The 19,051-nt window shown below is 34.8% G+C and overlaps 1 protein-coding gene across 1 annotated transcript in view; it reads left to right on the top strand.

The window, feature by feature from the left end:
• Window positions 1-19,051, top strand: part of ZDHHC17 (zDHHC palmitoyltransferase 17) — a 100,174-nt gene that overhangs the window by 62,632 nt on the left and 18,491 nt on the right. The window contains exons 9-10 of the mRNA XM_082351640.1: window positions 14,412-14,554; window positions 15,945-16,045. Coding sequence (XP_082207766.1) covers window positions 14,412-14,554; window positions 15,945-16,045 — 244 coding nt within the window. The remainder of the gene's footprint in view (window positions 1-14,411; window positions 14,555-15,944; window positions 16,046-19,051) is intronic.

The raw sequence follows: 19,051 nt of genomic DNA on the forward strand, positions 1-19,051 counted from the left end.
ACATTTGTATACGTTATGAAATGATCACCACATTAAGTCTAGTAACCATTTGTCCCTATGCAAATTTATTACAATATTATTGACCATATTCCTTATGCTATATATTACATCCCATGGCTTATTTATTTTATAACTGGAGGTTTGTACCTCTTAATCCCCTTCATCTCTTTCACCCCCAACCCCCTCCCCTCTGGCAACCACCTGTTCTTTGTATCTCTGAGTCTGTTTTTGGTTTGTTTGTTTGTTTTTTTTATTCCCCATATAAGTGAGACCACATGGTATTTGTCTTTCTCTGACTTATTTCTCCTAGCATAATACCTCTCGATCCATTCATGTTGTCACAAATGGCAAGATTTCATTCTTTTTTATGGCTGAGTAATATCCCATTGTATGTATAGAATCACATTTTCTGTATCTATTCATCTCTATCAATGGGCATTTAAGTTGCTACCATATCATGGTTATTATAAATGATACTGCAGTGAACATTGAGGTGTATATATATTTTCTAATTAGTCTTTTTGTTTCTTTGGGTAAATACCCAGAAGTGAAATTGCTGGGTCATGTGTCAGTTCTATTTTTAATTTTTTGAGGACCCTCCATACTGTTTTCCAGAGTGCCTGTACCAATTTACAATTCTACCAGTAGTGCACAAGGATTCCCTTTTCTCCACATCCTTGCCAACATTTGTTATTTCTTGTCTTTTTTGATGATAGCCATTCCCACAGGTCTGAGGTGGTATCCTGTTTTGGTTTTGATTTGCATTTCCCTGATCAGTGATGTTGAGCATCTTTTCATATGTCTGTTGGCCATTTGTATATCTTCTTTGAAAAAATGTCTATTCCAGGTCCTCTGCCTACTTTATAATTGAGTTGTTTGTTTTTTTGATGTTGAGTTATATGAGTTCTTTGTATATTTTGGATATTAACCCCTTATCAGGTATATCATATGCAGCTATCTTCTCCCATTCAGTGAGCTGCCCTTTTTGGTTGTTGTTGTCAGTTTCCTTTACTGTGGAAAACTTTTTTAGTTTCATGCCATCCCATTTGTTTACTTTTGGTTTTGTTTCCCTTGCTTGAAGAGACAGAGCCAAAAAAATATTGCTAAGACTGATGTCAAAGAGCATGTTGCCTGTTTTCTTCTAGGAGTTTTATGTTTCAGGTTTTACGTTCAAGTCTTTAATCCATTTTGAGTTTATTTTTGTGTGTAATGTGAGAAACTAGTCCAGTGTGGTTCTTTTACATGTAGCTGTCCAGTTTTCCCAACACCATTTAATGAAAAGGTTTTTTTCCCCTCATTTTATATTCTTGCTTCCTTTGTTGTAGATTAATTGATCATATAAGAATGGGTTTATTTTGGGGCTCTCCATTCTGTTCCATTGATCTGTGTGTCTGTTTTTGTGCCAGTGCCATACTGTTTTGATTACTGTTAACTTTGCAGTATAGTTTGAAATCAGAGTGTGATACTTCAGGTTTGTTCTTTCTCAAGATTGCTTTGGCTATTCAGGGTCTTTCGTGTTTCCATACAAATTGTAGAATTACTTGTTTTAGTTCTGTGAAAAATGCTGTTGGTATTTTGATAGGGACCACATTGAATCTGTAGATTGCCTTGGGTAGTGTGGTCATTTTAACAATATTAATTCTTCCAGTCTGTGAGAATGGTATGTTTTACCATTTGTTGTGTCGTCTTCAGTTTCTTTCATCTATGTCTTATAGTTTTCAGAGTACAAATCTTTTACCTCTTTGGTTAGATTTATTCCTAGGTATTGTATTCTTTTTGATGCACTTGTAAATGGGATTGTTTTCTTAATTTCTCTTTCTGATGGTTTGTTATTACAACAGAGTTTAGTTTATTAATTTTGTATCCTGCAACTGTACTGAATTCACTTATTCTAATAGTTTTTTGGTGGTGTCTTCAGGGTTTTCTGTATCTAGTGTCATACCATCTGCAAACAGTGACAGTTTTACTTCTTCCTTTCCAATTTGGATTCCCTTTATTTCTTTTTCTTATCTCATTGCTGTGGCTAGGACTTCTAATACTGTGTTGAATAAAAGTAGAAGAGTGCGCATCCTTGTCTTGTTCCTGATCTTAAAGGAAATGCTTTCAGCTTTTCACCACTGAGTATGATGTTAGCTATGGGTTTGTCATATATGGCCTTTTTTATGTTGAGGTATGTTCCCTTTATACCCACTTTGTTGAGAGTTTTTATCATAAATGGATGTTGAATTTTGTCAAAAGCTTTTTATGTATCTACTGAGATAATCATATGGTTTTTATTCTTCAGTTTGTTAATGTTGTATATCATGCTGATTGATTGGCTGTTTGGGTGGCCCCAGGTGGTGGTGGGGGCAGTGCTCAGAGCTGGTGCCACCCAGCTGGAGGGTGGGCCAGTTTCTGGGTACTGATAGGCTAGAGGGAGCATTCTAAAAGGATACTTGCCCACCCTAGTGTTATTAGGGTAGAAGAAGTTCCCGAAAATGGCTGCCATCAGCTTCTGTATCAGCAGGGGTCTCTCATTTGCCTCCTGCCTCTCCAGAGGACTCTCCAAGATCAGCAAGTGGATCTGTTCCAGGCTTCTAACTGCTGTCTCTTTGTGCTGGGACTTGGAGCATCTGAGATTTTGCCAGTGTCCATTAAGAACAGAGTCTCTGTTTCCTATAGCCCTCCAGCTCTCCTGAACATGGGCCCTGCTGGTTTCCAAAGCCAGGAATTTTGTGAGCTTTACTTCCTGGTGCACGACCCCTTGGCTGAGGAGTCCCACACGGGGCTCAGACCCCTTCTCCCTTGTAGAGGAAAGGCCTCTACGATTGTGATATTCCTTCCATTTGTGGGTCACTGATCCTGGGGGTGTGAGCCCTGGTTATACCATGTCTCCACCCCTCCTACCTATCTCATTGTGGTTCCGTCTTTATTTCTTTAGTTATGGAAAATCTTTTCTGCTAGTCTTCAGGTCATTTTCCTAGAGAGTTGCTCTGTAAATAGTTGTAAAGTACCTGTATGCTGAAACATTTTAAATGCCAGTGAAAGAAATCAAGGATGATCTAAATAAGTGGAGAGACATACTGTGTTCATGAATTGGAAGACTCAACTTAGTAAATATGTCCCCAAATTAATATACAGGTTTAATGTAATTAAATAATTCCAGCAAAAAATTTTTTATTTGTATAAACAAGATTATTCCAAAATTTATATGGAAAGGCAGTAGACTTAGAATAGCTAAAACAATTTTGAAAAAGAAGAATCACTCTCTGCAGTTTTAAGACCTACTATATAGCTTCAGTAATCAAGACTGTGTAGTATTGCTGGAGGAATAAAGTGATCAGTGGAACAGAATAGAGAGCCCAGAAGTAGAACCACAGAGGTATGCCCAATGACATTTGGCAGATGTGTAAAAGCAATTCAATGGAGGAAAGACAGCCTTTTCACCAATTGATATTGGAGCATTTGGACATGCATAGGCAAAAAAATAAACTTCTACTCTAACCTCACACTGTATTAAAAAATTAACTCAAAATTGTTCAAGACTTAAATGTAAAACGTAAAACTGTAAAAATCTACGGCTAGGCAAAGAGATTTGACACAAAAAGTATGATCCGTAAAGGTAAAAATTGATCATTTGGATTTGGATCAAAATTTTAAACTTTCGTTCTATGAAAGACCCTGTGATTAGAATGAAAAGGCATACTACAGGCTGGGAGAAAGTATTTACAAGCCACATTTCCAACAAAGGACTAGTTTCCAAAATGTATTAAGAACTTTAAAAACTCAGCAGTGCAAAATCAATCCAATTAGAAAATAGGCTATACAAGAGATATTTTCACCAAAAAAGATATAAAAATGGCAGATAAGCACGTGAAAAGATCTTCAACATCATTTTATTCATTAGGGAAATGCAAATTGAAACCACAGTGACTTACTATTACATACCTGTCAGAATAACTAAATAAAAAGTTGCAACAACACCAAATGCTGATGAGGATGCCGAGAGACTCATTTGTTGCTGAAGGATATGTAAAAAAGTACAGCACCCTGGAGAACAGTTTGGAATTTTCTTTTAAAAAGCTTAACATGCAATACCGTACAACCCAGAAACTGTACTCTTAAGCATTTATCCCAGAGAAATGAAACCTTATGTTCACACAAAAATTTGTGTGTGAATGTTTATAGCAGCTTTATTCATACTAACCCAAAATGGAAACTACTCCAACGTCCTTCAGTGGGTGAATGATTAAACAAACTGACACATTCATACCGTGGAGTAGTCCTCAACAATAAAGAGGAATGAACTAATGGTATGTACAATAACCCAATGAATATCTGGAGAATTCTATTATGAGTGAAAAGCCAATCCTATAAGGTTACATACTGTATAATTCCATTTATATAAAATTCCTGAAATGACAAAATTATGGAAATGTAGAACACATTAGTAGTTGGCAGAGGTTAATATGGCAGTGAGGGGTAGGGTATGAGGGAAGTTGCTATAAAAGGATGGAAATATTCCTTGTAGTGATGGAAATATTCTGTATCTTAATTGTGTCAGTGTCAATATCCTGGTTGTGATATTATACTACTCTTTTGCAAGATGTTAGCCATTTGGGAACTTTGGGTAACGAGTACTTGGGATCTGTCCGCATTTTTCATTAAAACTGCGTGACCCACAGCTAACATCATACTCAATGGTGAAAAGCTGAAAGCATACCTTCTAAGATAGGGAACAAGACAAGGATGCCCACTCTTGCCACTTTAATTCAACATAGTTTTGGAATTCCTAGCCACAGCAATCAGAGAAGAAAAAGAAATAAAATGAACCCAAAGTGGAAAAGAAGAAGTAAAATTGTCACTGTTTTCAGATGACATTATGCTATACATAGAAAACCCTAAAGACGCTAGCAGAGAACTACTAGCACTCATCAGTGAATTCAATAAGATTCCTGGATACAAAATTAATATACAGAAATCTATTTCATTTCTATACACTATCAACAAAATATCAAAAAGAGAAATTAAGGGAACAATCCCATTTATCATCACATCAAAAAAGAATAAAATACCTAGGAGTAAACCTACCTAAGGAGGCAAAAGACCTGTACTCTAAAAACTACAAGATGCTAATGAAAGAAATTGAAGATGACACAAACAGATGGAAAGGTATACCATGTTCTTGGATTGGAAGAATCCATATTGTTAAAATGACCATACTATCCAAGGCAGTCTACAGTTTCAACACAATCTCTATCAAATTACCAATGACATTTTTCACAGAACTAGAACAAAAGATTTTAAAATTTGTATGGAAACACGAAAGACCCAGAATAGCCAAAACAATCTTAAGAAAGAAAAACGGAGCTGGAGGAATCATGCTCCCTGACTTCAGACTATACTGCACAGCTACAGTAATCGGAGATTCCAACCAAGCTGGGAACCTCAACAAGGGAAAAGAGAGAGCTTCTGAGACAAAGTTCGGGGTTAACCCACTGCTGTGGTGAGAGACTTCAGTAAATAACAGCCGAAATACACTGGACAAACGTTCGTGATTCCCAGAAGTTAAGAAAAGAGATGCAAAAGCAGAGAAAATTTTGCGATTTCTTCATCTTTTCAGCACTGCAGTAATGTGTTCTAAGCATCTTCTGAAAACCTCTTTGTAAATACTTTTAAAAGTCCAGAAAAATGTTATTGTTGCTGCCTTAGATGTTCCAGTCTGCCTTCTGCCTTTCTCTGATGACTACACCATTACAATCAAAAGAAAATTCCAGTCAAGAAGCCTTAGAGGGCAGACAGCAAAAGCAAGAAGAACTACAGTCCTGGAGCCCATGGAACAAAAACCACATTCACAGAAAGATAGACAAGATGAAAAGGCAGAGGGCTATGTACCAGATGAAGGAACAAGATAAAACCCCAGAAAAACAACTAAATGAAGTGGAGATAGGCAACCTTCCAGAAAAAGAATTCAGAATAACGATAGTGAAGATGATCCAGGACCTTGGAAAAAGAATGGAGGCAGAGATCAAGAAGATGCAAGAAATGTTTAACAAAGATCTAGAAGAATTAAAGAACAAACAAACAGATGAACAATACAATAACTGAAATGAAAACTACACTAGAAGGAATCAATAGCAGAATAACTGAGGCAGAAGAACAGATAAGTGACCTGGAAGACAGAATGGTGAAATTCACTGCTGCAGAAGACAATAAAGAACAAAGAATGAAAAGAAATGAAGACAGCCTAAGAGACCTCTGGGACAACATTAAACGTAACAAATTCGAATTATAGGGGTCCCAGAAGGAGAAGAGAGAGAGAACGGACCAAAGAAAATGTTTGAAGAGATTATAGTCGAAAACTTCCCTGACATGGGAAAGGAAATAGCCACCCAGGTCCAGGAGGCGCAGAGAGTCCCATACAGGATAAACCCAAGGAGAAACACGCTGAGACACATAGTAATCAAATTGGCAAAAATTAAAGACAAAGAAAAATTATCGATAGCAGCAAGGGAAAAATGGCAAATAACATACAAGGGAACTCCCATAAGATTAACAGCTGATTTCGCAGCAGAAACTCTACAAGCCAGAAGGAAGTGGCATGACATATTTAAAGTGATGAAAGGGAAGAACCTACAACCGAGATTACTCTACCTGGCAAGGATCTCATTCAGATTCGATGGAGAAATCAAAAGCTTTACAGACAAGCACAAGCTAAGAGAATTCAGCACCACCAAACCAGCTCTACAACAAATGCTAAAGGAAGTTCTCTAAGTGGGAAACACAAGAGAAGAAAAGGACCTACAAAAAGAAACCCCAAACAATTAAGAACATGGTCATAGGAACATACATATCGATAATTACCTTTAACGTGAATGGATTAAGTGCTCCAACCAAAAGACACAGGCTTACTGAATGGATACAAAAACAAGACCCATCTATATGCTGTCTACAAGAGACCCACTTCAGACCTAGGGACACATACAGACTGAAAGTGAGGGAATGGAAAAAGATATTCCATGCAAATGGAAATCAAAAGAAAGCTGCAGTAGCAATACTCATATTAGGTAAAATGACTTTAAAGAATGTTACAAGAGACAAGGAAGGACACTACATAATGATCAAGGGATCAATCCAAGAAGAAGATATAACAATTATAAATATATATGCATCCAACATAGGAGCACCTCAATACTTAAGGCAACTGCTAACAGCTCTAAAAGAGGAAATCGACAGTAACACAGTACTAGTGGGGAACTTTAACACCTCACACCAATGGACGGATCATCCAAACAGAAAATTAATAAGGAAACACAAGCTTTAAATGACACAATAGACCAGATAGATTTAATTGATATTTATAGGGCATTCCATCCAAAAACAGCAGATTACACTTTCTTCTCAAGTGCGCACGGAACATTCTCCAGGATAGATCACATCTTGGGTCACAAATCAAGCCTCAGTAAATTTAAGAAAATTGAAATCATATCAAGCATCTTTTCTGACCACAGTGCTATGAGATTAGAAGTCAATTACAGGGGAAAAAAACGTAAAAAACACAAACACATGGAGGCTAAACAATACATTACTAAATAACCAAGAGATCATTGAAGAAATCAAAGAGGAAATCAAAAAAATACCTAGAGACAAATGACAATGAAAACACGATGATCCAAAACCCATGGGATGCAGCAAAAGCAGTTCTAAGAGGAAAGTTTATAGCAATACAAGCCTACCTCAAGAAACAAGAAAAATCTCAAACAATCTAACCTTACACCTAAAGGAACTAGAGAAAGAAGAACAAACAAAACCCAAAGTTAGTAGAAGGAAAGAAATCATAAAGATCAGAGCAGAAATAAATGGAATAGAAACAAAGAAAACAATAGCAAAGATCAATAAAACTAAAAGCTGGTTCTTTGAGAAGATGAGCAAAATTGATAAACCATTAGCCAGACTCATCAAGCAAAAGAGGGAGAGGACTCAAATCAATAAAATTAGACATGAAAAAGGAGAAGTTACAACAGACACCACAGAAATACAAAGCATCCTCAGAGACTACTACAAGCAGCTCTATGCCAACAAAATGGACAACTTGGAAGAAATGGACAAATTCTTAGAAAGGTATAACCTTCCAAGACTGAACTAGGAAGAAATAGAAAATATGAACAAACCAATCACAAGTAATGAAATTGAAACTGTGATTAAAAATCTTCCAACAAACAAAAGCCCAGGACCAGATGGCTTCACAGGTGAATTTTATGAAACATTTAGAGAAGAGCTAACACCCATCCTTCCCAAACTCTTCCAAAAAATTGCAGAGGAAGGAACATTCCCAAACTCATTCTACGAGGCCACCATCACCCTGATACCAAGCCCAGACAAAGATACTACAAAAAAAGAAAATTACAGACCAATATCACTGATGAATATGGATGCAAAAATCCTCAACAAAATACTAGCAAACAGAATCCAACAACACATGAAAAGGATCATACACCATGATCAAGTGGGGTTTATCCCAGGAATGCAAGGATTCTTCAGTATGCGCAAATCAATCAGTGTGACACACCATATTAACAAATTGAAAAATAAAAACCATATGATCATCTCAATAGATGCAGAGAAAGCTTTTGACAAAATTCAACACCCATTTATGATAAAAACTCTCCAGAAAGTGGGCATACAGGGAACCTACCTCAACATAATAAAGGCCATATATGACAAACCCACAGCAAACATCTGTCTCAATGGTGAAAAACTGAAAGCATTTCCTCTGAGATCAGGAACAAGACAAGGATGTCCACTCTCACCACTATTATCCAACATAGTTTTGGAAGTCCTAGCCATGGGAATCAGAGAAGAAAAAGAAATAAAAGGAATCCAGATTGGAAAAGAAGAGGTAAAACTGTCAGTGTTTGCAGATGACATGATACTATACATAGAGAATCCTAAAAATGCCACCAGAAAACTACTAGAGCTAATCAATGAATCTGGTAAAGTTGCAGGATACAAAATTAATGCACAGAAATCTCTTGCATTCCTATACACTAATGATGAAAAATGTGAAAGACAAATTATGGAAACACTCCCATTTACCACTGCAACAAAAGAATAAAATACCTAGGAATAAATCTACCTAGGGAGACAAAAGACCTGTATGCAGAAAACCATAAGACACTGATGAAAGAATTTAAAGATGATACCAACAGATGGAGAGATATACCATGTTCTTGGATTGGAAGAATCAATGTTGTGAAAATGACTATATTACCCAAAGCAATCTACAGATTCAATGCAATCCCTATCAAATTACCAATGGCATCTTTTACAGAACTAGAAGAAAAAGTCTTAAAATTTGTTTGGAGACACAAGAGACCCCGATTAGCCAAAGCAGTCTTGAGGGAAAAAAACGGAGCTGGAGGAATCAGACTCCCTGACTTCAGACTATACTACAAAGCTACCGTAATCAGGACAATATGGTACTGGCACAAAAACAGAGGTATAGATCAATGGAACAAGATAGAAAGCCCAGAGATAAACCCACGCAACTATGGTCAACTAATCTATGACAAAGGAGACAAGGATATACAATGGAGAGAGGACAGTCTCTTCAATAAGTGGTGCTTGGAAAACTGGACAGCTACATGTAAAAGAATGAAATTAGAACACTCCCTAACACCATACACAAAAATAAACTCAAAATGTATTAGAGACCTAAATGTAAGACCGTAGACTATAAAACTCTTAGAGGAAAACATAGGAAGAACACTCTTTGACATAAATCACAGCAAGATGTTTGTTGATCCACCTCTTAGAGTAATGGAAATGAAAACAAAAATAAACAAATGGGACCTACTGAAACTTGAAAGCTTTGGCAAAGCAAAGGAGACTACAAGCAAGACGAAAAGACATCCCTCAGAATGGGAGAAAATATTTGCAAACAAATCCACGGACAAAGGATTCATCTCCAAAATATATAAACAGCTTATGCAGCTCAATATTAAAAAAACAGCCCAATCAGAAAAGGGCAGAAGACCTAAATAGACATTTCTCCAAAGAAGACATACACATGGCCAAGAAGCACATGAAAAGCTGCTCAACATCACTAATTATTAGAGAAATGCAAATCAAAAGTACAGTGAGGTATCACCTCACCCCAGTTGGAATGGGCATCATCAGAAAATCTACAAACAACAAATGCTGGAGAGGGTGTGGAGAAAAGGGAACCCTCTTTCACTGTTGGTGGGAATGTAAATTGATAAGCCACCGTGGAGAACAGTATGGAGGTTCCTTTAAAAACTAAAAATAGAATTACCATATGACTCAGCAATCCCACTACTGAGCATATACCCAGAGAAAACCATAATTCAAAAAGACACGTGCACCCCAGTGTTCATTGCAGCACTATTTACAATAGCCAGGTCATGGAAGCAACCTAAATGCCCATCGACAGACGAATGGATAAAGAAGACATGGTACATATATACAATGGAATATTACTCAGCCATAAAAAAGAACGAAATTGGGGCATTTGTAGAGACGTGGATGAATCTAGAGACTGTCTTACAGAGTGAAATAAGTCAGAAAGAGAAAAACAAATATCATATTAATGCATATATGTGGAAGCTAGAGAAATGGTACAGATGAACTGGTTTGCAGGGTAGAAATTGAGACACAGATGTAGAGAACAAAGGTATGGACACCAAGGGGGAAGGTGGCGGAGGGGGGTGGTGGTGGTGCTGTGATGAATTGGGAGATTGGGATTGACATGTATACACTAATATGTAAAAATGGATAACTAATAACCTGCTGTATAAAAAAAAACAAAACAGCTACAGTAATCAAAACAGTATGGTATTGGCACAAAAGCAGAGTGTATAGATCAATGGAACAAGATAGAAAGCTCAGAAATAAACCCATGCACTTATGGTCAATTAATCTATGACAAAGGAGGCAAGAATATACAATGGAGAAAAGACAGTCTCTTCAGTAAGTGGTGCTGGGAAAACTGGATACCTACAGGTAAAAGAACAGACATTCTCTAACACCATATCCAAAAATAAACTGAAAATGGATTAAAGACCTAAATGTAAAACTGGATGCTATAGTATTCCTAGAGGAAAACATAAGCCGAACACTCTTTGACATAAATCATAGCAATATTTTTTTGGCTCTGTCTCCTAGAGTAGTGGAAATAAAAACAAAAATAAACAATTGAGACGAATTAAGCTTAAAAGCTTTTGCAAAGGAAACCATAAACAAAGCAAAAAGACAACTTGCAGAATTGGAGAAAATATTTGCAAACGATGCTACCGACAAGGGATTAATTTCCAAAATATACAAGCAACTCATATAGCTTAATATCAGAAAAACAAACAACCCAATCAAAAAATGGGCAGAAGACCTAAATAGACATTTCTCCAAAGAAGACATACAGATGGCCATCAGGCACGTGAAAAGATGCTCAACATAGCTAATTATTAGAGAAATGCAAATCAAAACTACAATGAGGTATCACGTCACACCAGAATGGCCATCAATAAAAAGTCTACAAATAATAAATGCTGGAGAGGGTATGGAGAAAAAGGAACCCTCCTACACTGTTGGTAAGAATGTAAATTGGTGCAACTACTGTGGAGAACAGTATGGAGGTTCCTTAAAAAACTGAAAATAGAATTACCATATGATCCAAGAATCCCACTCCTGGACATATATCTGGATAAAACTCTAATCTGAAAAGATACATGCACCCCAGTTTTCACAGCAGCACTGTTTACAATAGCCAAGACATGGAAGCAACCTAAAGAAGATGTGGTATATATACACAATGGAATATTACCCATAAAAAAGAATGAAATAATGCCATTTGCTGCAACATGGATGGACCTAGAAATCATATTAAGTGAAGTAAGTCAGAGACAAATATCATATGATATCACTTATGTGTGGGCTCTTAAAAAATGATATAAATGAACTTATTTACAAAACAGAAATAGACTCACAGACATAGAAAACAAACTTATGGTTACCAGAAGGGATAACAGGGCGTGGGGGGAGATAAATTAGGAGTTTGGGATTAACATATACACACTACTATGTATAAAATAGGTAAACAACAAGGACCTACTATATAGCACAGGGAACTGTATTCAATGTCTTGTAATAACCTATAATGGAAAAGAATCTGTAAAAGAATATATATATATATTCTTTTATATGTATGACTGAGTCACTTTGCTGTACACCTGAAGCTAGCACAACATTGTAAATTAACTGTATATCAGTTTAAAAAATGGATTTAAAAAACTGCATGTGAATCTACAATTATTTCAAAATAAAAAGTTTAATTAAAAAATAGATTACTGAATTGTAGAATCTGGGTGGTGGATATACAGATATTCACTATAAAATACTTTTAAATTTACTATATATTAGAAACGTTCTGTAATGAAATATAAGAGAAAATAGATTTTTCATGTCTACAAATGCAGCGCATCACCATTACATCTTTACAATATTATAATGTGTATATTAAATGACAGCTTGAAATAAATCCAGAAATCACACACATTGGTATTTAACCAGGTGAAATGAGCCTGTATTCACAGAAAAAATTATATGTGAATGCTTATGATGTCTTTATTTACAGTCAGAAACTGGCAACAAGCTTAATCCCTCTGCTGGGGAATGAATAACCAGACTTTGACACATCCTGTAATGGAATACTACTCAGCATTAAAAAGGAACTTACTACTAATACACGTAACAATATGGATGAATGTCAAATGCATTCGCTAAGTGAAAGAAGCCAGATTTAAAAGACTGCATTCAGTATGACTCCTTTTATGTGACATTCCTGCAAAGGAAAAAGTAAAAGGACAGATATCAGACTAGTGGTTGCCAGGGCTTGAGCCTGGTGGCATAGGGTATTTCAGGGCTGGATGGGACTGTTCTGTGTCTTGATATTCGTGCTTGTTACACAACTGTGTATATTCATCAAAACTCAGAGAACTGTACACAAAAAAGGGTGAATTTCACTGTATGTAAATTGTCTTAATTTTTAATAATGAAAAAGTGTGGCCATTAATAATGAAAAAATGTGGCCATTGCTGGGGGAGAACAAGTGTCTTGACTAAAAACAAGCCAAGTTAAAGATAATTTTAGAAAATACTTTTTCAAATGACACATGTCCACCCTCTCTCCCACCAATACCCACCCTTAGTCATACACTCTCTCCTTCCAGTTGTAAACTTTCTCTAATGTCTTGATATGAAATTCACACATATAGAGATGAAGAAACAAACTGGAAGGATGTTATTTCACTACAGCATAAAATTAAACTCTCAAGTCAATATGTTTAATTATAAGTCTAAGTTAAAATTACACAATTAGTTCAGAAAATGAATTACAGTGGCTGAATTGGGGAAGACATGGTCATTTATATGAAAAAGTATTTATTTCACTAGAAGCCAACGGTATGAAAGGTGTGCTAAAAAAAAACAAAAAGAGGCATAATATAATATAATCTTGGCCTTCAGAAAGGTAAATATTCAATGATGAGAGTAATATTTACACTCTGAACTTTGTTGGATCACACCTGGAATATCTTATATAGTTTTGTCACTTAAGGTAACTCGAGAGACTTAACAGCTGCTTGTAAGTGTGTGAAGGGCTGTTATGTAGGAGCGGCAGTAGACTCTGTGTTGCTGTGAAGATACCAGGGAAGCAGGCAGGTTTTATACTTATGAGTATTTCTAACAATTAGACCAGTACAAAAGTGAAATGGTACGACATCTGAAATATTAAGCACTCTGCTTTGATATGTGTTCAGAGGCACATCATCTCCATTCTGTGGTCTCTGGGACGCTGTAGATTGTTTGATTTTCTTCTCAATCTTACTTTAAGGTTTTAATATACTGTTTATATGTATTATAAACATTATAATATACTGTTATATGTTATATGTATAATATACTGTTATATGTATTATAAATTCAAAATATCTTCTCCAGGCTAAGCATACTCAGGTTTCCTTATCTGATATAGCTGTTAGACTTCAGTCATTCTGGTTGCCCTTGTCTCCTTAGTTATCAATGCTTTCGTTAAAATGGGGTGGTATTTTCATGAACTGTTTTCTAGCCTGTCCACGTGTTGGCAGGTGGTACTGCTGTCTTCTGTATCTGACTATCTAGACCCAGTCCTATAACTTCTATTCTCATTTTCTACAGTTTTAACCAAGAACTTTTAAATTGTTTATTTAATACCTCTTTCTAGAAAACAGAGACTAGCACCTTAAATAGTATCTGTACATAGTAGATATATTTGAATGAATGAATTTCACCCCTGTTCTATGTTTTCACAAAGGTAACAGTGATTCACATTGAGGTTACTTGAAACATGCAAAAGTTTCTCTCTTTTTTTTTTCTGTACAGGAATTTCGGCAGAAAGTAATGCTGGGAACTCCTTTCCTAGTTATTTGGCTGGTTGGGTTTATAGCAGACCTAAATATTGATTCTTGGCTCATTAAAGGGCTAATGTATGGTGGCGTTTGGGCTACAGTACAGTTTCTTTCAAAGTAAGTGTGTTGTTTTTAGCTATATTTTTAACTGGACATGTAAGAATATAGTTTGGACCTGGCTATATAAAATTAATGTTTTGTATATTTAGAACACTGCCTTTATATAACATGTTTGATCTTAATTTAATGTTAAAGAATTTTTGGCAGATTTATATCTGAAATCTTTAACATTTTTAACATTGTTGTTAAAAATGACTCTAAAGGTACTTTCAGTGACAAAGTCTAACATATAATTTTTAAGGCTAAAATACAGCTTTAAGACATTTCAATAGAAGTAGACTCAAGTTTGTTGAACTCTAAATGTAATATATATTGGTTATTTCTGGGTAACTATAATGCTTGAGCTTACCTTTCCATAGGAATTATATTTTCTTTGATCATAGGCAGTGTGCAAGAAAGAGGTTTGATTTTAGCACAAGGTAAAGTCTAAGCATATGAAGTAACGCTCAGTTTTTGTTTTTGTTTTTTAATTTTCTCTTTCTCCTTTTTTATTTAAACATTGTGATCATGCCCTTTTCTTCTTATCCCTAGATCCTATTCCCCTAAGGTGGCCCATCCAGCAAACTAGGCAGGCATTTATGATCCAGAACTTCCCACCTAATTTCCATTCCTTTAGTACCTTGTTTTCACCAGAATTTCAAAAGAGACTTCTGAAAATAATTCAGAGAGAGATGAGAATGACTGGTAATGCACTAATGTGGTAACTCTCAGGAAGAGGCTTAATTCTAGGTAATTAATCTCATTTTAGTGTTTCTAGGCGCTCCAAGGGGTAGTGTAGGTAGGAATTCACCAATACTCCCTACTTAGTGTACGTGGATGGTTGATCCTGCTTATGTTTAATAAAATTTATCAGTATTTATTTTTCCTGAATTCTGAATGCTGTAAATAATGACCTTTAATTCCTCCAAGTTAGCCAGTTCATTTTCTTTGAGAAGATGTGCTGAAAGCTTAGTGGGAATGTGTAGGTAAGGAGAAATAATGGTGAAACATAGAGAAAAACTTGGGGATTGCTTTGCGCTCATTTGTTAAAATTATGTCTTTGGTGAGTAATATGCTGGGTGATAGAGTTACTATATATACTAAAGTGAGTTATTGATTTAAGAGAATAGGAATACAGTGAAATTCTAAAGTTGAAAAGTACATAGAATATAATTTTAATTCTGATGAATTAAAAGTAGCTTCAGACTCTTGTTGGGTCATTCAGCTGTGCACTCATTTCTTATTGCGTACCATGAAAACAGTATTGATATTTAAGCATCCTGGATTTCTGGGTTTTGTTAAGAGTATACTATACAGAATATATGTAATTTTCATTTAAATAAATAAATATTCTTTTTTACAATGAAATATAGAGTTCAAGTTCTATAAAACTTCTTGTGTTTTACAGATCCTTTTTTGATCATTCAATGCATAGTGCATTGCCCCTTGGAATATATTTGGCAACCAAATTCTGGATGTATGTGACGTGGTTCTTCTGGTTTTGGAACGATATCCTTTGGTTATAAAGGTCTTATCTAAAGGAATTTTTGTTTGTTATTTAAACAAATGTTTAATAATAATTTAACAGAGCTGAACTACTCACGACGTGCTACAGTAAAACAGTATTCCTAGAAAAATAAGTATGAACTAATGTATTGTTTTTAAATGTTTCATATTTAATAAATTGCTTTTCAAAGCTGCGTTTAATAACAACATCAGTAATAATAATAATAGTGACCATTTATTGATTTTTTAAAGGGCATTTTCTTAAATACTTTGTGCTCCATTTAGTCTACATCCTATACAGTAGTACTGTCATCTCCATTTTATAGATGAGAAAATTTAGGCTTAAATAGGTTAAGCTGTTATTCTTGCCCAAGGTCACACAGCTTAGTCTCTAATAAAGCAGGGTAGAAACACATATTTGTCTTATTCTATAACACTTATTCTGAACCTTTCTACTGAACTGTGATTTCCATGTTTTAGTATCAAATTATTTTCTCTAAATATTTTCTTATTATCACAACGTACTATTTTACTGTGATAGGTAACAGTTAATTTTCTCTTTTGCTTCATGAAAAGCATGTAATGCTGTATGTTCAAATGTTGCTAACTTCAGCATATTATTTCAATGTGCACTATACTTTTAAAAAGTAATATAATTTGAAGTTGTAAATGTGTGTGTATGTGTGAGATTCAGATCTCACATCTCAAGAAGTCAGATTCACATGTCAAGAAATAAGGACAATGTCAATTTTTGATATTTTTAATAGAAAAAAATCAACCAGTAAGACAGTCTATTTTATTATAATAAAGGTACATGTTTCATAAATGTCTTAATCATTTTTCAAAACATTACTATAAAAAGTATATAAGATTTTAAATGGTATGCATTATTCAGTGACTTTTAACTGTTCTGAACAATATTAATTAATAGCTGGTTTTACTTCACAGTGTTACATGTTTTAATATTGCATTCTTTTTAAGTTGTCTTGTGTATTAGACAAAAACAAAATATGCTAATTTTCTTTGTGAAATGGAGCCTCAGAATTGTAACTACACTTCTGATTCTTATATTTTCACAACATTGTAGGATTACTTTTAGAAAGTATAGTACTTTTTAAATACTTTCTTAGCATAGTGTCTACTGAAATTTTTCCATGTGGCAGTTTTCACTAGCTCATTCTGGGCTGGTATTACACTTTGATATAAAAATTGTTCTTCAGGGATTTATTAAGCATTAGAACTGTCTTATTGGAACATTTAATGAGTAAAACATATCTGCTCATTTTCAGTACCTCATCTATTTTAAATTTATAAAAAGCACTGACCTCTGAAGTGACTTTAGTATTCCAGACATATTTTCTAACTTTGCTTCCTAAATTGGACAGTAAATTTTATGTTCAAGAAAAAAAGTCAGATTCATATCTCAAAATAATTTTAGACTGTTGCTGTACTCTTATTAATCTGTTTGGATGTAAGTAGAGAAAAACAGGATAATTAGTAAAGTAGCAAATAATGAAAACTTTATGCCAGAGAGTTTTATATAGTCTGTGTATAAAGACTTGTGCCTAGGAACATCAGATGGCACTTAAGCACTATACTTGGAGACCATTTTAAACAGCAAAATCACCAAAAACACACAAATGCTAAACAAGAAGGCAGAGTATTGCCTCATGTAACTCAGCGGGGAATGTGTGCATGGGGCAAGTCATATTTCTTGCTGCTTTGCACATACAAATGACTGCAAAAGCACTGTCAATATTGATTTTGGAGTTACAAATAAATTCTAGCTAGTAGGCATGAGGATCAACTGTGTAAGAGTTATTTTAGTTCTCATAATATGTTACCCAACTTAAGTGTTTTTGTGGTGGTAATGAGTATTATATTGATGTAAACCATTTGTTATAATAAATTCTTGTTCTTTTTTACTATTCATTAGATAAGTATTACCCCATATACACGTTATATTTGTTTAGTGATTTTCTGGTTTATAGTTCTTTCAGATATGTTGTTTTACTTGGTTCTCAGAACAATTCTTTGAGATTAAAAAAATAAACCACACAAATTGTAATGCTATTTTCTAACTGATGGAAAAATTGAGGTTCAGAGAAGTTGTATGTCTTGCTCAGAGTTACATAGCTAGGTAATTATCGAGAGTCTGATATAGAACCCAGTTCTTTGACCTGATACAGTGTGTCTTCAAATGCCCTATATTCTACTCTGAACATAAGTTCCTAAACCTTCTTAGAAAGCAATTTAGCAACCTGTAGAAAGGGCCTTTGATCTCTTAATTATTCATAAGTAAATAATAAGAGATAAGATCAAAGATTTATTTACAAGGATGTTTATCATAGTACCATTTACAATATAATAGGGAAAAAATGGAAATAACCTAAATGTCCAACCTGAATAGGAGGAAAGATTTTTCAGTTATGTGACATATGGTACAGTATAAAATAGCCATTAAAATGCTTTTCTAAGACTTAGTGATATGGGCTCATACTTAGAATATAACAAATCAAAAAATACTAAATTGTATTTACAGAGAGATTCTAATTTTAAAACGTGTGAATGATAAGAGCCAGAAGTGAGTACATGTAATTTTAGCTGTGGTTATTTCTGGGTGTGAGATATGTGAGTGATTTTCTTGTGCTTTTATTTATTTGAAAATTTTGTTCATTGACCATACTTCTTTTATAATAATCAGACAACTCTAAAATTCACTGTCATAAACAGTAGAGTCTACTGTTTATTGTGTTGGCAACACTTTTGAAATAACTTATTAGGAATTTTGTATCTAAAAATAATTATTTTTCAGTCAGATCTTAAGCTTCTTAAACCAAAGGTGGATGTGAGGAACTTCTGGAACCTGGATCATTACATATGTAAAAATGAAAACAGTGCAGAATTATCATTTTTGCCATTCTTTCCTATGCATTTTCCTCTTGAGCATTTTTTCCTATAGTTTACTCTTAGGGCTTCTTCAGTTTTACATGTATCTCTGCTAGTTTT

Source organism: Balaenoptera borealis (genome assembly GCF_965194805.1).
Source record: "Balaenoptera borealis genome assembly, chromosome: 13".
In the NCBI taxonomy this organism is placed as follows: Eukaryota; Metazoa; Chordata; class Mammalia; order Artiodactyla; family Balaenopteridae; genus Balaenoptera; species Balaenoptera borealis.